This window comes from Dendropsophus ebraccatus, chromosome 10, assembly GCF_027789765.1.
Source record: "Dendropsophus ebraccatus isolate aDenEbr1 chromosome 10, aDenEbr1.pat, whole genome shotgun sequence".
Classification (NCBI taxonomy): domain Eukaryota; kingdom Metazoa; phylum Chordata; class Amphibia; order Anura; family Hylidae; genus Dendropsophus; species Dendropsophus ebraccatus.
Window position 1 is genome coordinate 81538632 of NC_091463.1, and position 21996 is coordinate 81560627.

General features: G+C 40.1%; 1 protein-coding gene across 1 annotated transcript; it reads left to right on the forward strand.

The window, feature by feature from the left end:
- Window positions 1–607: 607 nt before the first annotated feature.
- Window positions 608–20791, forward strand: SPRY3 (sprouty RTK signaling antagonist 3). Its single transcript, XM_069943605.1, has 2 exons — window positions 608–1068; window positions 15852–20791. The coding sequence occupies exon 2, from the start codon at window positions 15950–15952 to the stop codon at window positions 16820–16822; it is 873 nt and encodes a 290-aa protein (XP_069799706.1). The 5' UTR covers window positions 608–1068; window positions 15852–15949; the 3' UTR covers window positions 16823–20791.
- The last annotated feature ends 1205 nt before the right edge of the window (window positions 20792–21996 follow it).

Sequence of the window (21996 nt, forward strand, 5' to 3'; positions counted from 1 at the left end):
GAAAAATCTCAGTACAAAATATATGTCAAATAAATGAAACAAATAACCATTCCAGAAATATAACTTGAATATTAAAAAATCTATTTTGAGCGCCAGCCAGATGAATTGCTGCTTTAAAATCATTTTTGCATTATTTTTCCTTGTTTAATTCTGTTGCAGTCAGAGCCATGGGACCGGATACAGAGAAGCCTATAGGGAGATCTAATGGACCGATTCAATTTCCAAAGGATGACGCCACTTAAGCATTAGGACTACAGCAAAGGGAAGGAGAGAGAGAGAGACAGAGACAGGGAGTGAAGAAGACTGAGAACCAGGGTAGATTGTAGAAAATAAAAAATATTGTCATCAATTGAGTAAGGTTATATAATCCTGGGATGGGTTGAATGGGATGCATTGTTTTTTGGGGGGAAAAGAGTGAGAAATTGGCCGTAAGACAGATGCAGAGAAGGGACATTTCCTATAAGGAGATATGATTATACAATGAGAGGGAGAAACAGAGACTCCACACATCCAGTGAGCAGACTGACAAAGCCCTGCAGACTCCACCTCTCTCCACCCCCTTAACTCATTCACAAGATAACTGAGAATATCCGCATTCACAAAACAGAGTGTCACAGATCAGCACCACCTCACACAATCAGCCAGTGCTGAGCAGGGATGTACACAGGGAGGGAGCCAAGAAGACTTCTCTAGCCTCAGCTCGTGCACAACCCTATACATTTACTGACAGAAGACATCCTTTAAGCCATAGCCGGGATTTACCCCAAAAAGACTCGAGGGGATGCAGCGCCAATCCTGGAAGGATGCACTGCTAAGCTTTGCCTACATTTGCCTATAGCCTTTTCGGTTGCTATCCGCATACAATGTGCATGTTTGTGCATCTGCTGGCGCTGCATTTTGGGGACACACCTTCGTTTTTATAGACCAAGATCGAGGAGGAGTATTCATTCAGACTTTTTCCCAATAACTAGGATGCATACAAAGGGCAAGACGGAGAATCAGTAACTACCTGGATCTGGGTGGGGACTATATATACTCAAAGCATCATGGACCTAAAGTCTCACCTAGGTAAGTAATATACAATAATAATAATCATAAAAAAACAATTTGTTAATTTTGTGTTCTGTAATATTAGATGTAATGGATTCATTGCAAAAAGAAATTCAAAAATTTTGCAGATATTTTGAAAGATCTATAGCAGGCAGCTTGGGAATGTCTTCTTCTTCATGTCAGGATATAAACATACTTATTGATTTAAGGGAATGCAGTGGACATTAATCCTTTCTGGGAAGGACGTCTTAGAAAGATATTATTTACTCTGGGCGCTGTGTGGGGTATAGGGGAAAATATAAACATATTTTGGCTTCATAATTCATCGTATAGATTTGTCATTCCGATTTGTCAAATTTAGAATTTTAGGACAGTGGTTACATTTAATTAATTTATGGTTTATTAAAACATGTACAGGTAACAATTACACTCAACTTTTTTTTCTTCATGTTACACATGATGAGAATTTTTATTAGCGTGTAGCCTAGATAACATAATGGGAAAAGATAAAATGGGACGGATTATCATCATAGATCATTAAAACGGACATGAAAAAAGTTCGGAATAAAATCTGGTTTAAGTTCATGTCAAATTTTGTTTCCTTATGCCATAGGAATTGAGTTATGATCACCAATACCAAACCAGCCCACTGTATTAGAAATACACTGATCACATAGCTACATGGGGCTGCTTAGGCAATGTATCTTGATAGCTCAGTAGGTATTAACTGCAGTCCTGTGTAAAGTCGCATACTGTATGAGATATTATGATGTCATGAATGAAGGGTTATCTCAAATTCAGCCCTGTGAAATATGTAAATATACCTATTAGTTCATAACAACAGTATAACCTCCATGCAGATAACTATTTACTAGTATCTACAGATGAGTATGAAAATCAGCTTGGCCTACAAACTTTAGAATTTTTTTTTTTTACACCAAGATTTTATATAATGGTGGCATTTAGGCTAATAAATTAAAATGGGGCATAGAAATAATTATACGTTCATACAGATGAAATAATAAATACATAGATAAATACATTAAAAAAATGAATAGAAATAAATACAAATAAATATTGAATAAATGCTAAATAAAACAGTACAACACGCTGACAACTGTACTATGTGACTATGTGGATGAATAAAAAAGGGAGTTGTCAAGTGAGAATAGCTCAGGTGCTGCAGAAGAATCTGCATCAATGTCAATATACTTTTCTAGTAACCTTGACTAAACCTCATTCACCATGTTACAATCTATGAAATACTATAGAATGGTGAGTTCCTAAGTTTCTTGTCCTTTACAGTTGATGACATCACAATATAAAATATCCAGTTCTATACTCTCCTTATAGAAAGGTGTGGACCTTGCTCCTATCAACTATCTAAGGATTATAATCCAGCAAGTAGCTGGGTCATGGTGATGAGGATCCTATCAAGGACGATTACTATAAGATTCCTTAAAATATTTTTTTTTATCTATATCCAATTTTTTTTAAAGAAAGGTTTAGGCTATTTCTATTAGAAAAGATTACCATGCCTTAGGCCCACTATCATGTCTAGAGTCTACGACCTGCTTTGGGCCTACGAACATATCTTGTGGCTATGAGCACCCTTGGGCCTATGTACATATCTTGAGTATATGGACATATGTTAAGGGAAGTCATAGAAGACACACAGATTAGTTATAGATTGATTAATATAGTTTACTATCTAATGTTACCAGCATATCCCTGTTTTTTTTTCTTTTGAAATATACAAATAGAGTCTAGAACCGAACATAAAAACAAACCCTTTTTGTTTCATGGAATATTTTGAAATTCATGAAATTTTCCTTTAGCCATTGCATCAGGTAGGGATTACTATGAATAGACTTTGATTGTTTTACCTTTTATATAGACATTAGTTGTTTTATGTAACCAAATCAGTTATTATTTTAGGCTGACAGATCCAAAGCCAGCACTGCAGATAGACCTTTAAAGATGCAATTCACCTTCACCTACCATCACAATTAATGTGTGACTTTGCAGCAGTAGGTCCACCACAGGATGAACTGAAAATTATTAAGTCATATTAGACACTCAACACTATAGTGTCCTCATGTAGAGGTTAACATTTTTTTTCTTAAACTCTGGGACTTCCATTTCTAAGGTAATTATGGAACATTTTATTGACCTTCCTATGACTCCATAACCTAGCAGGCTGCAGCTATTAGAATTCTTTTCCAATTCTCAGATACAGATTGATGTTAAAACATTGCAGCAAAAACACTACTTATCATCATCAAGTCCAAGGCCAACATTTCTCATCTGTTGTGATGCAATTTACCTCCAAATACTACTGCTATGTGAAGCAATGCAGCAATAGGCTGGTTATATCTAGACTGCTATTTCTGTTGCCATCCCATGACCGTACATCATTGCTATCAATCTTTCTCCTAATTTAAAGCCGATATTGTCCTCCACTAGAGGATACTGTTGCCCATGTGACAATGGCATCCACCCTATTACTGGATTTCCAGTTGTAAATCATATCATGTAATAATGGAACATGTGTTGTCCTCCATGATTGAATCTATACCCTATAATGCTGCAACTATTACTGTCTTCCATAATTGCCAAGCACAGCTTGGTGTGGACCAGCCATCTGTCAATGAGCACAAGATCCATTTGAAGAGGTGGAGGTCAAACCTGGCTTTTTACCAACATACTGCACCAATGAACATCTTTATTTGGAGGATGTGAAATTTTACAGTAATTCTATACAGGCCTGAAGTCTAACAAAAAAGAAAATTGTAGGAACCACTTTATACCGATATGCAATACTGTTTGCGCTTCTGTAGTACAGGCAGTATGCTTGTATGAAGGTTCATCTTTTACTTTTCACTGATAAGATCCATGAGATTGATGAATCCAAGATGGCGGCATTCAAAATGGCTGCTTTGTTGGTAATATGGCCTGATAAGTTTTCTCTCCACAACTTGTGTCTAAAATTGGATCAGTGTTCACCAACTGGTTTAAATTTCTATAGGTTTTTATTAGCTTTACTGATCTACTTGACTATAGATGAGCACAACGTTAGCATGCTCGAGTCCCATTGTTCGGCCTTTGAATACTGGTGGCTGAAGATGTTGGATTCAGCTCTTGGGAGTCCTGAAAAACATGGATTCAACCACTGGTATTCAAATGCCGAATGACTGGGCTCGAACATGCTAGAGTTGCGCTCAACTCTAAAGGCCAGTTCACTCTGAGTAAATTCGGACTCAGTGTCAAACGGCATGCCAGAGGCACGCGAGTCCTCCCATAGACATGCTGTTTGACAGCGGAATTTACTCAGTGTGATATGGCCCGAATACTTATTAGAGATGACCTTGACCATTCTTGGGTTAATCTGGAAACCAAACGTTCTGCATTCGAGTACCAGTGGCTGAAGATGTTGTATGCAACCCTAGGAAGTCGGCAGCTATAGGTCTGCATCCAACTCCTTCAGTAATCAAATGCAGAGTTTCAGGTTGAGATGAACCCAAGCATGTTTGAGATCTTTTGATCCTCATGTTCGAGGATTGGCCTAGTATTGGCCTAGTCCATTCTTTCCTGACTAGGAGCCTTAAGGCTCCTCGGGGGCGTAACCAAAGCCGGTAGGCCTCAGAGCAAAATCTGCCACAGGGGTCCTCAACTTTAATGCTTCTTTTATAGTACTGACCTCCTCATATGGAGGAGAAAGACTTTATGGGCTCCTTCAGGATCCTGGGTTTCAGTGTAAGTGACACCATCTGCGAATCCTATAGCTACGCCCCTGGGGTTCCTTGAAACCTTCTGAATAGTTCCCATGCAGGCCGTAACATCAAGAGATCCCAATTTTAGGCTATGTTCACACAACGTGAACAAGCGTCCGTTCCGTGACCCCGGGCGGGTCACGGAATGGCCGGTCTCTGCCTGGATCATCCCGGCTGGTAAGATAAGTACCGACCGGGTAATCTTAAGTACCAGCCGGGTGATCTTTCCGGCCGCAGAGCTCTTATGCGGGCGCATCAGCGCGCGTCCGCATCAGAGCTTCCCATAGCACACAATGAAGCAAGCAGCCGGAGCCGCTTGCTTCATTGTGTGAACTGACAGGGTTTCCTACGGCCGCAGAAAACTGACATGTCAGTTATTTGCGGTCCTGCACGGGATCCCGGCCGGAGCGTATACGATGTGTATACGCTCCGGCCGGGATCCTATTGAAAATAAGGCATTGTTCCACCCCGCAAAAAGTACGGCCGTTGTTGCCGATGGCAACAACGGCCGTACTTTACGTAGTGTGAACATAGCCTCACAGTATAGTAGTTGCAGGGGTTGCCCAGAAGGAGACATTGTATTAGGTATTTTGTAATATTTTGCTAGTAGATTTTTTTTTTATCATTTTTATTGCTGTGATTTTCCCTTACTTTGCAGATTCTAACAAATGAAATGAAACCTAATTGTGTCATGTGTCTATTCTGGACATATCTGGTGTCTAAAGTAGTGACAGGAGGGAGATACCTATCTATGACCTTTCCAATGTGTCCTAGTCAGCCAATCTGCATCATCATGAAGCCCAATAAGAGCTGATACATATATAAGCATTACAACAAACATATTAGTAAATTAATTCAGCATTGACTTTGTGTCCTGATATGTTTTATACAAGTAAAGACATATTTTGACCATTTGTACAGTAATGACTTATAGGTTTTGAGGTAATGATCAGCCAAATTGGTTGTTAAAGATTAGGAAAAAATATGCTTGTCCTTGTCCCTTGTATTACAGTATGGCTTAGTTCACACGTGTCAAACTCAGGCCCTCCAGCTGTTACAAAACTACAAATCCCATCATGCCTGGGCAGCCAAAGCTTTAGCTTTGGCTGTCCAGGCATGATGGGAATTGTAGTTTTGTAGTTTTTCACACCCCTGGCTTAGTTGAATGAAATGGGCCACAGTTGTAATACCACACAATCTGTGGACAGGTGTGGCGCTGTTTTTGGAACATCACAGCCATGATTCCTAATCTTGGACAATCCCAGGGTTATACTGGTCTACCAGAGGACCAGAGCATCCTTTAATGGACCCAAACTCTTATAATGGGCCTAAATAAACCCTTGTATGTAGTGATGTTTCTCCTGTGTATTCTGATATGCAAGTTAAAGTTGGCAACAACATTTTAACATTGTTTTTCCATTAAAACTTATTCTTTTTAAAAATCAGATTAGAAGAGCAGATGAGATGGAGAATCATATAACAGACAGCTGTTGTATTAACTTCTCCTGGCTTGTTATCCATAGAGTGACACTTGAGACTGTCTACTGGACATACACTGCCCTAAATCTACAGTCTATCCTAAGAGATTGTCAGGCCGTATCCATAGCAACCAGTCTTACTCTAGTAAGTCAGAATCCTAGTTCTAGGCCTAAGTGACAGAGAGTTGGCAGCAGGTAATGGACAAGAAGATTTCTCAGCAATCGCTCCATCACCTTATGTATCTCCTACTGATACGATAATAAGATAATCGTTTGGTGTGATAGGTCATGTTAAAAGGCAACGATCAGCCGACATGCACAATGTCGGCTCATTATTCTCTTAAAACATGTTCTATTTAAACGACAATGATAGTGGCGGTCTGCTGGCTGTCGCTCTGTGCAACAGGAGCGACAGCAGCAGACCGCCACTATTGCCTATGGGCCATCCGGATGATCTAAGGATTGTCCGGGAAGCCCCTCCCACTACTCCCCGCTGTCCCCCGCTCAATGTATGTGCATGATTTAGACGCATTACAGTTTTAGAAATAATAGTGCAATAAAAATACCTAGGGTTGCAACCAGCCTAAGAATGACTTATATATAGAGATAAACAAACTTCGGGTATATTTGAGAAGTTGAATAAATTCCTGTAAAACATGGATACAGCCCATGGCCTATGGTTGTATCCATGTTGTACAGGCAACTGTAGGGCTGCATCCAACTTCTTCAGCCACCGGTAATTAGATGCTGAATGTACTTGAACTTTGCTGATCTCTTTTTATATACTATGATGTACTATGAACCCACACAAACTTGCCTTTTCACTATAGCAGATAAGGTAACAGTAAAGCTGCCTTTAGGCCACAAGACTAGAGATGAGCGAAACGGGTTCGGGTTCGAGTTGATCCGAACCCGAATGTTCGGCATTTGATTAGCTGGGGCTGCTGAACTTGGATAAAGCTCTAAGGTTGTCTGGAAAACATGGATACAGCCAATGACTATATCCATGATTTCCACATAGCCTTAGGGCTTTATCCAACTTCAGCAGCCACCACTAATCAAATGCTGAAAGTTCGGGTTCGGATGGACTCGAGCATGCTCCAGGTTCACTCATCTCTACACAAGACCCTTTTGTTTTACAAGAAATAGGCTGGATGGTAGGTAGGCCCCAGACTGTCATTAGGATGACACGAACCAGCACCAAAAAAGTCATTATATTGTGCTTGTGCTATGTGGCCCACTGCACTCAGTATATTAGTTAAACACACACACACACACACACACAAAAAAAATAATACAAGGGAAAAACGGTCAGGGCATGTATATTCCAGGTTAACCTGTAAAATGGAATTCTGCCTTTCTTACTTCTTCTACAGCTCCTATTAAAAAATAATGAAGTCATAAGGATTAGAGGATGATCCCCGAACTTTTATTATACTTTGTAATAAATACAGAAATCACAGATATAACACAAAACAATGTTTAATATCTGAATATTCTGGTGTCATGAAACACACTTTAAGAAGAAAAAGAAAAAAAATTGAAATATAGAAAAAAGTTATGGGACCATTTAATGTTGCAATTTTAAGGGGAAAAATATAAAATCCTATTGTTACTTGCATTTCTAAAACTAATATCATCAAGTATAAATATATAAATATATCAAGTCTTAAATGGTTAATAAGTAGTAAAGACTTACATTGATTCTTGGGGACTTTGTTAATCGCCTTAAAACATGGCCCCAAATACAGAACTGTCAACTAGAACTATGGGTTATAAAAACACCTTCATGAAAATGAAAATCCAAAACAGAGTGTGACAAAAGATGTTGGTTGTTCCCAAATAGCTGGGTGCAAGTATAAACATATTCAATAGTTAGTGTACGTTCTGAAGCGCTATCCACTTAAATAGTAATCACACTGTGTAATGTGATGACTATATGGGAGCTGCGTGTCAGTGGAAACTAATACCCGCATTCAGTTCGTGGTAACAAAGATATATTATAATATTGCGCCATTAGAGTATTTCCAAGTATAATATATCCAAGTATCCATTATAATATATCCAAGTAAAAATTTAATAAGAAAGGTTATAGAAGGAATCATATAGGTAGAAAAAGTAATATTACCAACTATTAAGGTCACAGGTAGGGATTGTCCAAACCGAGTTCGGTTCGGGTCCGTACGCACCGAACCCTCGGTAATGATTCCCTCTGTCTGCCCGCTCCGTGGAGCGGGTGGATCCAGCGGGAGGACCGCCTGGAAAACTGGGATACAGCCATAGCCATAGGCTGTATCTCAGTTTTCCAGGCGTTACTCCCGCTGTATCCGCCCGCTCCGTGGACAGCGGGAAATCTGGCAGGTTCGGACCATCCCTAGTCACAGGAGGGTAAAGAGTGATAGTGATAGTAGAGTGGGGAGAATTGCATGAAAGCAATAAATCACCAAATTGCATTGACCAAGGAGATGATGCTGGGACTTATGTCTAATCGGATTTCAGCAAAATATATGGAGATGCTGCCTGAATAGAACACTCACATTTCCCCATCATATGTGATATAGGGTTACATGTCAGTTAAAGGTTCAATGGAGATGTCAATCATTTCCTTACCAATCAATGCACAAGTGGACGTAGACACTTTTCTCCTTGTTTTGATAGAACAGGTTTGGCACTGGTGAAGTGATTTTTCAGGGTGATGATGCATGATGACAGATATTTTTTTTTTGTTTATTATTATTATTTATTTTCAAAGCTTCAAAGGTTCCAGAGCGCTAATAGTTTAGATCATAATCTAATTCAAAATTTATAAATTAAATGTAAATAATTTGCCCGTATTAAGGCTTCCTTGATGACTGATCTAACATCGGTCACTCTTCAAAAATGTTGGAACCATTAGTTAGTGAAGTCGTCTGGGCAGAAGTAAACATGATAAATAAGTTATACTCAACCATGCCAATCCCCTGCTGATGCTCTTGGTCCTCCACTGATCTCCTCTATCTCCTGTTTCCTGTGACATGATGTTATCATAAGCGCTGCTTGCTTAGCCAATCAGTGACTGAGTGGGTAATTCCTGTGGTGATGTCATGTCACAGGAACCTTGAAATAGAGGTGATCAGTTGAAGACGTTGAGGTCTTGCACGGTGGCTTTGGGGAATCTGGGTGGGTGAGTATAACCTGTTTATTATTACACCACCCCCTGCTGTCCTGCAAAGTTTTGTTTTTTTTCCCAGAATTTTTTTTAGTTATCATAAAGGCCAGAGGAGTAGGTATGAAAGCCCAAGGAGGAGCAAAATGTTTTTTTTTTTCTTCTGCTGATGATTCCATACTGTACTCCTTGACATTTAGTGTTTACATTTTTTTTCCTCTATTTGATGTGGAAAAATTCTATTTATGACATTCTATTTATGACATTTTTATGAAGAATGTTTCATAAGCAAGAAAGTCCAGCTATTAAAGTGACTCTGTACCCACAATCTGACCCCCACAAATCGCTTGTACCTTTGAATAGCTGCTTTTAATCCAAGATCTCTCCTGGGATCCTTTCAGCAGGTGATGCAGTTATTGTCCTAAAAAAACAACTTTCAAACTTGCAGCCCTGTCTCAAATTGGCATGGCCTAGAGTGTCTGTGTGCCCTAGCATTGCACTGCCCATCCGTCACTCCTCCCCGCCCTTCTTATCACTATGAACGCTCCCGGGCAGGATTTTCCCTATTCATCACCTATCTGAATACTGCACAGGTGCCTTAACGATCCAGCTTATGTGCCGTGTCCACAAAGGTGATGAACAGGAGAAATTGTTCTAGGGGCGTTCATAATGATGTAGAGGGCGGGGAGGAGGGACGGAGAGGCATTGCAATCCTAGGGCATATACACTGTAGGCCAAGCCAATTTGACACAGGGCTGAAAAGTTAAAAGTTTTTAGGACAATAGCTACATCAGCTGGCGAACGGACCCCAGGACAGATCTTGGATTAAAAGCAGCTATCCAAAGGTAAAAGCGGTTTGGGGGGGGAGGGGGAGTCAAATATAGAGTCACTTTAAGCAAACAACATATCCTATATGTGAGGTTCCTATGAAGTAAAAAAGCAGGGTGACCATCCCCGGGTTGTGTCGATTTCATAATTTTTGAAGGGCGCCGTGTTGTGGTCAAAGTAAGCAAAAGAGTGCTGAGTGTTGAGCTTGGCACTATCATCACTGGCCAACTTAAAGCATAGGCCCATACTGCCTGGTATTAGGGATGGTCTGAACCCTCCGAGGTTCGGGTTCGTATAAACCTGAATGCTCGGCATCAGATTCCCGCTGTCTGCCCGCTCCGTGGAGTGGGCGGATACAGTGGGAGGACCGGCTGGAAAACTGGGATACAGCCTATGGCTATATCCCAGTTTTCCAGGCGGTCCTCCCGTTGGATCCGCCCGCTGCACGGAGCGGGCAGACAGCGGGAATCATTACCGAGAGTTCGGGTTCGTACGAACCCGAACAGAACTCGGTTTGGACCATCTCTACCTGGTATAATAGGCCCTGTGATCAGCAAAAGCTCACATTGTTTTATCAGGTGAAAGAATAATCAGCCACACATTGGGGAAATTTGTGAAGGGCTTTACATCTATTAGGTGAATAATTGGATTTTTCAGTTCTATTTATAAACCAGTATTCGATGGGTGAGTATTTTTTAGATGTGACTTTTTTAAAAAAATCTGCCTGATTTAAATGTTTACCCAAAAGTTTGCATAATCCGGGATTAGCGCTAGAGATGAGTGAAACGGCCGAGGTTCGGGTCCGTATGAACCTGAACTCTCGGCTTCTGATACCCGCTGTCTGCCCGCTCCGTGGAGAGGGTGGATACAGCCTGAGGACTGCCTGGAAAACTGGGATACAGCCTATGGCTATGGCTGTATTCCAGTTTTCCAGGCAGTCCTCAAGGTTGTATCCACCCTCTCCACGGAGCGGGCAGACAGAGGGAATCATTGCCGAGAGTTCAGGTTCATACGAACCCGAACCTCGACCGCTTCGCTCATCTCTAATTAGCGCCCAATTTATCATTTGCAACTTTTTAAAAAGTCGCACAAACAGGTGCCGGCTTACGTCTGGTCAGTGCCAGGTGAATATGCTTGCACAATTTTTGCATTTTTGTGGCTTTTTCTGCGACTTTTGATAAATTCACTATGGCAGTGCTACATTTTAATAAATCAGGCACAAGATATAGGAACAAAATATACACCAATCTTCATTAGAAGAGTCCCACAAATTAGACTCCTTAGTAAATGTCCCCCATTGTTCTTGGTAAGCAGGGCATGTGCGGCTGACAATGATGAAAGTGGAGGGCTGCAAGAACGATCCAGTGTCGTTTTGGCCATCTGCACAGTAAACAAGCTCTGATCTTGTACATTAATTGCATTGGTTACCCATCTTAAGGACCCTATTATTATGGAAAACAATAAAGATGAGTGCAACTTAACTGGAAATTTTTATGTGAGCTGAAGGAATCCAGTCTTTCTTCTTGTTAAACATGATGGTGTACAAGGCTTAAGAAGTTGGATGCAGCCCTAGAGAATTCAGGAAAACATTGAAACAGCCATAGGCTTAGGTTTTAAAGCGAATGTACCATTAGTACATTCGCTTTAAGTTTTGCACACGAATAGAACAACGCTGGTGCAGGGAAGCCGGCGTTGTGGTCCTTTTTTTGAACCACAGCTCGGTCCCTGTGCATGGCACTGGTCTATTACTGAGCACTGGCCAGGGAGAGGAAAACCCCGCCCCTTCATGACACGGCTCCATTAGAATCAATGGAGCCACATCATAGAGGGGCGGGGTTTCCTCCCACTGGGGGCAGGCCGGCCCGCCTCCAGTGCTTCAGCCCCGGCTGGTGCTCGGTAATAGACTGGCTCAGCGCGCAGGCAGGAACTGGGTCACGGTTCAAATAAAGGACAGCGGCACTGGCTTCCCCATGCTGGCACCGTTTTATTCATGTGCAAAACTTAAAGTGAGTGTACTGATGGTACATCCCCTATAATTAAGTACATTTGGCAGTATCAAGCCATACCCCCTTTGTGCCATATCATGCCCACTTAACCCTGCAAATGTCGCAAATGTGTCTGCACAAAAATGTGTAACTTTTTGAGGGGTCTGGGGCACCCTTAATAAATCTGACTTTGCTTTAGTACTGTTTTTATTTTATATCTACAACTATATTGGTTAGGAGGTATAGTGCTAATAGATTATACAGATCTGGGCATAGTGATATTTCAGCCATACACTAACTGCTAATAGGGCATTTGCAAGATATAAGATTTCTTTTTTAATTGTGTAGAAATATATCCCGGCCATTAACATATTCTATAATGAAAGACAAGAATATTTGACTTATGCATTAGACGGTGTGGTGTAAATGGCATACAGTACAACACATCACTTACTCCACTTGTGTCTCCTGGAAGCCTCTCTGGGGCATAATGCCTGGAAAAGCAATTAGAGCCACAGTAATAAGGAATAAAGTGGTTTTCTCCAAGCAGACTGCAGTATAGATAAGGTCATGTATTTCCCCTGTGGTCGGAGTTAAGTTAAAACTTTCACTGAGTGATTTTTAATACACAGTATAATCAGGGCTTGTATATGGGCTCCATCATACTGCACAAAAAATGTTCACGGATAGATTGCATTCTAAGTGGGGGTTTTATGTACCTTTTTGTTTTTGTCATATAGTCATATAGAGAAGCCTGTTAGAAAAGTACAGGAAAAAAACACCATTGTAAAACAAAAACAAAGTCATAAAAACACCATGGGGGAAACTTTTCAAGGACTTTGCAGCTATTTTTAGGTGAATAATTCGATTTTTGGTCTAATTTCTATTTATGAACCAGTATTTGAAAGGTGAACATTTTTAGATGAAACTTAAAAAAAAATAAAATCTGCCTGCTTTGTGTATTCACTCAGAAGTTTGCATAATCGGGGATTAAGCGTCCAATTTATTATTTGCAATTTTTTAAAAAGTTCCACAAACTGGTGCAGGCTTGGGTCTGGTCAGTAACAAACTCCGGTGTCATCTCTTCTAGTCAGAGGGTACAGTCACTACAAAGAGTTTTCCTAGCTCTGAATGCCTTATAGAACATTGGACAACCCCTTTAAATTGGCACTATAAAGCGACTTTGTACTCACAATCTGTCCCCCCCAAACCACTTGTACCTTCAGATAGCTGCTTTTAATCCAAGATCTGTCCTGCAGTCCGTTCAGCAGGTGATGCAGTTATTGTGCTAAAAAAACAACCTTTAAACTGGCAGCCCCGTGCCCTACGGGAGTATCTGTGCCCTAACTTTGCACCACCCCTCCATCCCTCCTCCCCACCCTCTTCATCATTAGGAATGCCACTGGAACATTTTCTCCATGCTGAACATTTGCACAGGTGTCTTAACAATCCAGCCCATGTGCCAGACTGACAGATGACGAATAGTATGCAATCTGCCTGTAGCATTCCTAATGATGAGGAGGGCGGGGAGGAGGGACAGAGAGGTTGTGCCAGCCTAATGCATACACAATCTAGGCCACTCCCATTGGGCACGGGGCTGCCAGTTTAAAAGTAGTTTTTTAGCACAATAACTGCATCACCTGCCAAACGGACAGCAGGAAAGATCTTGGATTTAAAGCAGCTATCTGAAGGAACAAACGGTTTGGGGGGGGGGGGGGGGCTCAGATTGTGGGTACAGAGTCGCTTTACAAAAAAAAAAAAAAGCTTTTGAAAGACATTTTAAAAGTTTTGACTGGTTGGAGTCTGAGTGATATCCAGCTCCCTGCCACATGGCCGAGAGGGCCATAAGTCTTGCTCACATAGCTGAGGGAGAAAGCCACATGTCTCTTTCCACTTGTTCTCCCAATCGGTCAAAGTCTAACCTGGCCTATAAAAACCTTTTTATTATCTCAATGTCAAAAATTTTTTTCTTTAACAGGTACACTTTAAAGGAACACTTCAGTAGCAAATGTTTTTACCCTCCCAGCATAGGCTTCTGAGGGTAAATGACTGCCCTTCTGCCCCTGCTTACATTCCAGTGTGACTATCCGATTCAGACTTAGGCTTAGGGATGGACCAGAAGTAATTTTCCTCATCTTTTCTAAGTCTATGAGCATCTATTAGACTTATACTGGGAAAGTGACTTCCGGCCCACATGGCAAGTGAAGTATGAATAGGCACTGCAGCAGGGACAAGAGCCAACACCATAATATGGAAGCAGAGTGCCTGGTTAGCAGGGGGAGCAGGGCACCCTTTACCCTCACAAGCCTCAGGGTCCATTTATATGACCCAATTTTTGACAGAGAACCACAAGTAAGCACTGATCAGTGAGATCAGTGCCTTTACAAAGCATGCCAAATTGCGTGGCCGAGCGGCTTGAATGATCATAGCATTGTTCATGCAGCCATTAGCATCATTTATTGTCAGCTGCACATCTCCTGTTTACTGCAGCACAAAAGATCCAGTCCACCAATGAGCATTGGCTCGTCGGCGAGCTCATTTGCTGATCACTGTCACTTTTAGAAGTGACCGATTATCAACCGAATGTGCATTTCTAGGAATGCTTGTTGCTGGGAGGGTAAAAAACACATGTTGCTAAAGTGCCTCTTTAAATGACCAGTTTTGTAGCCCACTAAGATGATCGTGGTGGAAATTCTAATGCATTGAGAATTATACTGTGCTTCCGAGTTTGACCTTTAGCATTTGACATCATGCAAGTGCATCTCCTAAAATTTTGGATTTTTTTTTTTTTAATTATTATCAAATCCCTTTTATTCAAAAGAAGAAAAAAAAAACTAAAGCACAGAAAGGTTTTGTGAAAAGGAAAATGTTTTACTCGTCTCTAACATCTCTAGGTATGTGATTAGCTTAACACATGGAGTCCGTACAGTATTTTTTTGGAGTTTTAAAGGAATAACCATGTCTAAGATCTCTGTTGGGAACAGTGAATGGGAACAGTAAATTTTTTATATTCTGAGGTCAAAATACTGATGATGTTCAGCTGCCACAGGTGCCTCATACAGTGTATCAGACCTCTATGTTGTAACATACCGGCCACCTGAAAATCTTAAGGAATTGAAATGCGTTATTTGTTACAATAAACTATCTTTATTAGTGTAAACCTGCAAAATGCCTTAAAGGAGGTATTCTTTTTCTTAGAAATATATGGCTATTTAGGAAATGCCATACATGTTGGATAGTTGGGTCCTCTGGGGTATGGATAGTAACAAGTGGGAAAACATATGGGAACTTATGCTCATTTCTGTAAGCTATCAGTTTGTAAAAAAAACATGAACGCTGTCTGGTGGAGTAATGGTCAAGGGTCCCATTTTTACAATAGATGGGGGCTCAAGGGATAAGGTTCTAGCTCTCAAACACATGTGGATTAGAAACCCCATATATTAGTAAGCCATACATTGTAGTGTAGATATGATGTATAAATATATATGAATATATCATAGTGTGGTGCATTGTGTAGCCTCTTCTATAGATTCAAATAATATGTATCAAGGCCAAGAAGTAAGTTTTTTTTTTTTTGTTTTCTTTCCTTTAGGATCTTCAGATGTACCTTGATGGACAATAATACATAAAACCATTGACATCCAAAGAGGGACTTTTGTTGCATAGCTACGAGAAAGAATTCTAAAGATCATGGAGAGTTCTACTGGGGACGTCCAACAGGTCCTTTCCATAGACCAAATCCGTTCCATCAGGGCCAACAATGATTATGTGGAGAGACCCACTGTCTCGTTCATGCAAACCTGGTCAAATCCTTCCCTTTCCCAACATGCTGCAAAACAAGAGTGGCCTAATGATCACCTGGTATCCTACAACCACCAGGATCTTCATCGCAGCCAAAGTCATCAACATCAATCACAACATCTTACCCATGATTTAAGCCATTCCAGTACAATAAGCTCAGTGTCTCGAAGCACCACAGCTTCAGATCAAAGACTACTAACTGGGATAACCCCATCCAATTCAAGACATTCTCTTATGAGGACACAACCCAAGGATGGAGACCTAAAGCAAGATCAATTTATCAAAGGTTTAATGGAAAAATCGGATAGGTATATGGGCCACCTTTTTATCTGTGAAGAGTGTGGGCGCTGCATATGTGACGAATGTACGCAAGTTCGGAAACTTCCTTCTTGTTGGATTTGTGATCAGCGCTGCTTGTGTTCTGCTGAAAATGTAATAGATTATGGAACTTGCCTTTGTTGCATCAAAGGCCTCTTCTACCACTGTTCTTCTGATGATGAGGACAACTGCGCTGATAATCCCTGTTCTTGCAGCCAAGGCTCCTGTTGTGCTCGATGGGCCATCATGAGTGTCCTCTCTTTCTTCATGCCCTGTCTATGCTGCTATCCTCCTATGAAAGGCTGCCTGACCCTCTGCCAGAAGGGCTACGATAAAGTAAAAAGACCAGGCTGCCGTTGTGAAAATCACACCAACACGGTCTGCAGAAAAATATCCTCCTCTAGTGGCACACCATTTCCAAGGCCTTTCGATAAACCAGTATGACCTAAGAAGGTCACTGTGGAATTAATCCTACTTCATTTTTTCCCTGAATCTTCTCTGATATACTCCTCTTCTTGGAAACACTTGGTGCCAGTGTCAGTGAAAGCCTTACCAAGATCCCACTTGCAATCCACGAAGGCAGGAAACTGAATGTAATTTGGATAAATGATCCTGCGAGAGAAAAGAGCAGAATAATAACTGTCTAACTCAACAAGGTAGATGCTACGGTTTGGAGATACCTCTGCCACTTCAGTAAATAATACGATAGCCTATGGTCATCATGGTGGAAATTATTGGAAGAAGGACTGAAGATTGGATACCTAAAATAAAAACTTTTGCAAAAAGACAAGTATTGACGGCTTAGTGAACTAACCGAGCTTATGGTGATTTGTCCTTTGAGCTTGTTGGCACCGCCAAATGACTGAATGTTAGTAGAAACTCGAGATTGACTTTGGAAGCCTGTGATGAATGTGTGCACTTTAATACAGCAGACATAGCAATTGCAAGAAGAAACTGAACTTTGTCGAACAGGATAGACTTTAGGGATAAACTGTCAACGTGAATCAAACAGGGAAAACAAGATGATCTTAAGAAGATGCCCGATTGAAGTAGAATTAATGCCTGGTTATAAACCCACACCGAGAACACATACCATCCAAACTGGGGAGCTACATTTGTTTAATTTTTCTCAATGCTAGAGGAAAGCTTTTAGCAAACTTATCAACTAGGCAAAAATGCATTTTGTCAAATATCATAATATGATGTAAACCAAAGAGATATATTTTGCATGGATAGGTTATGTTTCTTTATCACGCCCTATATTGATATCGTTGTTCATTTTGATGCCATTTCTTCTCAGGTGGCACTTAAAGCTAAGATTGAAATATCCACTGCATAGAAACCTTACCGGCAGTGTTTTGTAGGTTTTCTTCAGCAGTGGGTTCAGTAGCGTAGCCAACTTTTGATGGAAACTGATAATTTATTACATTAGTTTCCACCGAGTTGGGCACTGTTGAGAGATGATGTACCGTTCCTTTCCGAAAAGGTACCGACGGCATACTCATTACCAGACTACCAACTGTTCATGCTGAAGCCTCATTCACTGTACATTGCACTTTGCGAAAATTCTGCAAAAAAAAAGTATATATACATATAAAGGTGCTTATATCTACTGATTGTCCATGTATTATGGAGTGTTACATGCAAATTTCTCAAAGTGACCAAGGTTTAAATAAATCTATATATATCTAATGGAAAAATCAGGAAGTTAGGAGCTAGTTAGCCAATAAATTGGTAAATATAATTCTGACGCCTCCATTTTTAAAGGTCATTTCTCTACATTTGGCTCTTAGTAGTAATCTTACACAGCACTTATGAGCTCATCATACTCATTTCTGACCAAGAAGTCTTGGCTTGGCATTGGAAATCATCTGCCCCCCCCCCTCCAATAAAATTAAATAATTTAACCCATGTCAAATGGTATACAGTATGTCCACTAGCTGCTGGAGAGAGGTACTTCCTCTCAGTTCAGATTTGGTTTCATACATTTTTAATTTGTAAAACATTTCCGAAATAGTGGTGCTCCGTCTCTCACAAGGTCAAAACAGGCAGATTCTATAAAACATAAATAAAATGGTACCAATAAAACATAGAATTCATAGCAACTAACAGATAACTTTGCATTCTTCTATACTACATTGATAAAAATTGATATCTGGTTAGTATGGATAGCTACATATCGTTAGATTTCACTAGACTAGATATAACAAACAAGGGAGGCATCTATGGCATTATAGAATATGGATGGCGATACACCTATTAAGTTACAATGTGATCAGCTAGTTAAAGTGATACAAGGTTTAAGTGCTTATTGATGACATATACAGTATAACTATCGGGCCAGTTTCATATGGATATAATATGGTCACATTTTGCCCTCTTTTTAAGGGATGCAACTGTTAGTCTCCCTGTATTTAGCCGAACAGAACTAAGATCACCATAGGGATAGTAGAATAGCAGGAAGACAAAATGTTGAGTGTTAATACATATCCTATGTGCAACCATATTACGGCATATGAAAACAGTCTTATTATGTGCCCTGAAGAAGTCACTGACAATGCATCATCAATAACTGTCGGATGAACATTTGCACAGCTGTTAACTATCTCTCCTGGTTTCCTCAAACACAGAAAAATTCATCATAGCTGAACCACCCATGTGTGCCCAATGGAGAAAGGAGGAAAAAGTTGGTGCCAGATAGCTCTGGCAGTGGCTTATCTCTATGAGAACAAAAGGATCAGGTAGTTGAAATCTAATATACATAATCCTTCTCTCCCTAGATTTCATCTGTTGGGGAAGAGTTGGGAAGACCCCATATCCTTTAGACAGTCTGCCAGTCCCATTGATGTGTTTTGGTTTGGCCAACATTCGACTAAATTGTATGGTGACCTTTAGTGAATTGATAGGCTGCATTGTACCGAATGGTGACAAAACCTGTGTTTGTAAGTTTCAAGAAAGTTATTTAGTCTACCTGTGAAGTCAAACTCTATATAAAGTCACATGAAGTTCATTCAATGATTACAATATAACTAATAATTCATAACGAGAAAAAAAATGTATGTAAAATGTCTAAGAAAATATATATTTTTGATCTTTTTTTACAAACATGAAAATATTAGCATTAAAATTATTTATGAGAATCAGTGTATGCGTTATTGAATAACTGGACCTTATTAAAGTAGGTCTTGGTTGCATGCCTGGTACCCATGTATTCAATTTGTTAAGCATGAAGGAAAGAGATACAGATACGATATACAAAAACAAAAAATTGACTGGGACGGCATCGTTAAATAAGCTCATCAAATCTGTACAAGGTTCACTTTTGTAGAAAAGAAATATTTTGGGATATATTATAAAATTTTTATCTTGTTTCCTGGGAGGATTCCATATATATGTTCTCTGTTTTTGTGAGAGAATAAAATTATATATAAATATATATGTTAGAAATGAACTATTACAGTGGCAAGGATGTCATGCATGGTCTACCGGCACTTACTGAATTTTCCCAAATTAAAGTGGATTTTCTTATTTACCCAATGAGTTTCTTACAATTTCCATTTTTCTTTATTTTAGTAATTCCATGAGAGTAAAAAAAAATATATTTTTTTAAACAAATTTAAAATGGTTAAAAAAAATTCCAAATCCCCCACCACTCCTACCAGAAGGTTCCCTCTGCTGCAACTTGGTTGGGTAGCCGAAGGGTTAAGAAAATTAAGAATCACCAGTATTACATATAGCATGTGGTAGGTTCCAGCCAAGTTCCAGATTTGGTATTGGGCCCACACAATTTCAAGTTGCCTCCTTGGCTACAGCAATGATGTGTCACTGCAATGATGTCTGTGCATATGACCCTAGCTGCTTATCATTGACCACCTTGTTCTTAACCTGTCATCACTGTCTAAACCAGTAGTCATCAGGTTGGTCCTTGGTGGCTTCTGCCATTCCCACCAGCTTTGACTGATAGATCTCTCCCTATACCCAAACAGGAAGAGAGTTGTCAATCGAGTATGGCGAGCTGGGAAGAGTCACTGGGAGCCGCCCCCATGACTTATAGTTCAGGCAGCATGAAAGGGATAACAGGTTTCTTTTAAGCTTACTGGAAAATGAATAGCTGCAGTGATCATGTGTCCTGACAACATATCATTGCTGCAGTAGCTTAAAGGAGAAGTCCGGCCTATTATAAAATCCGGCAGACAGTAGAGGCAGGGGGAAAATTAATTAGTATTGGTAAGTAGAAACGTACCTCTCCCCATGCCCATAATGAGCAGTGGGAATGGCCATGGCACTCCCACCAGGCTCCAGCATCTCTATAGTTAAACTTCATGACCCGGCTGATGGACTGCCTGCTCAGCTAGTCAGTGTTTGGGGCGGAACGCCACTAAAGTCACTGATTGGCTGAGTGACCAGTCCATCAGCTGGACAGCTGGAAAATGCTTTCTGGCGGGAGTCCCACGGCTGGTCACGCAGCTCGCCGGGGGCATAGGGAGAGGTATGTTAGTACTTGTAATCAGACCATGCCCCCCCCCTCTGTCGGCTGCCAAATTTAATCATCTGCCGGACCAATATTGATGCCATATGAGTAACCAAAGATTTATACAGTAAGACTTTTTTTTTCTTTTTGTTACTTTAACTAATTTTTTATTTTTTGGTTGAAGGGACTGAAAGATTCTTTAAAGTGAGTTTTGTGGCATGAGCAAATGTAGAATTGCATAGACATTCTGGATGTAAGTGCAATGAAATCCGGTAATGGAGAAGAAAAGAAAAAACAAGATTACCTATATGTAACTCAACAAAATCCAATATAATAATACTATTAATAATAATTAGCTATTAATCGCAGAATAAAGAATCTAGTCAAAAAATTGTATTCTTCTTATTATAATGCAGAAATAAAATGGTTCCATACAAAAGTTCTTATTAATTTTTTGGATTTTTTAAAAATATTTTTCTTTATGTAAAACTTTATGAAAAAATTGTGGGATTTACTCATGGACTAATTACATAATAAATAGCATTTCAATGTCATATGTACACGCTGAAAAGGAAATGCTCCATGGGATAAAGAAAGCTTGAAATGACCTTTGTGCCTTTATAAATTACACAGGAAGTGCACTTACCCACCTGACAAGCACATCCTGCAACACTAAACTGATTTCTTCTTGCTTGTTCTTAACAGGAAGTTCATACATTGACTTTCAAATTTTTTTTTACTTGTCTTTGCTTACTTATCTCCATGGTTATAGTTGCACCTAGAATGTCCTCAGGTGTGGCTTCTTTCTTTCTTCGGAAAGCAATAGCGAGTATATAAGTGTAAATCCTTTGTACTCATGGCCTAGATATAGCGTGTAAGGGCCCTATTCCACGAGACGATTATCGTTCGCATAATCGCTATTACAAAAGACCTGAAATTGTTCACCTATTTACATGGAAAGGTAATCGTTACTTATGATCATTCTTGCGGTCGTCTTATCGTTGCTATTGCGTTCATCACTAATGCGAACGACGTCTTATTCAATGCAAACGATTTGCGAACGAGCAACGATAAAAATAGGTCCAGGTCTTATTAAACGATCAACGATTTCTCGTTCGGTCTTTAGTCGTTAAATGCTATTCAACCG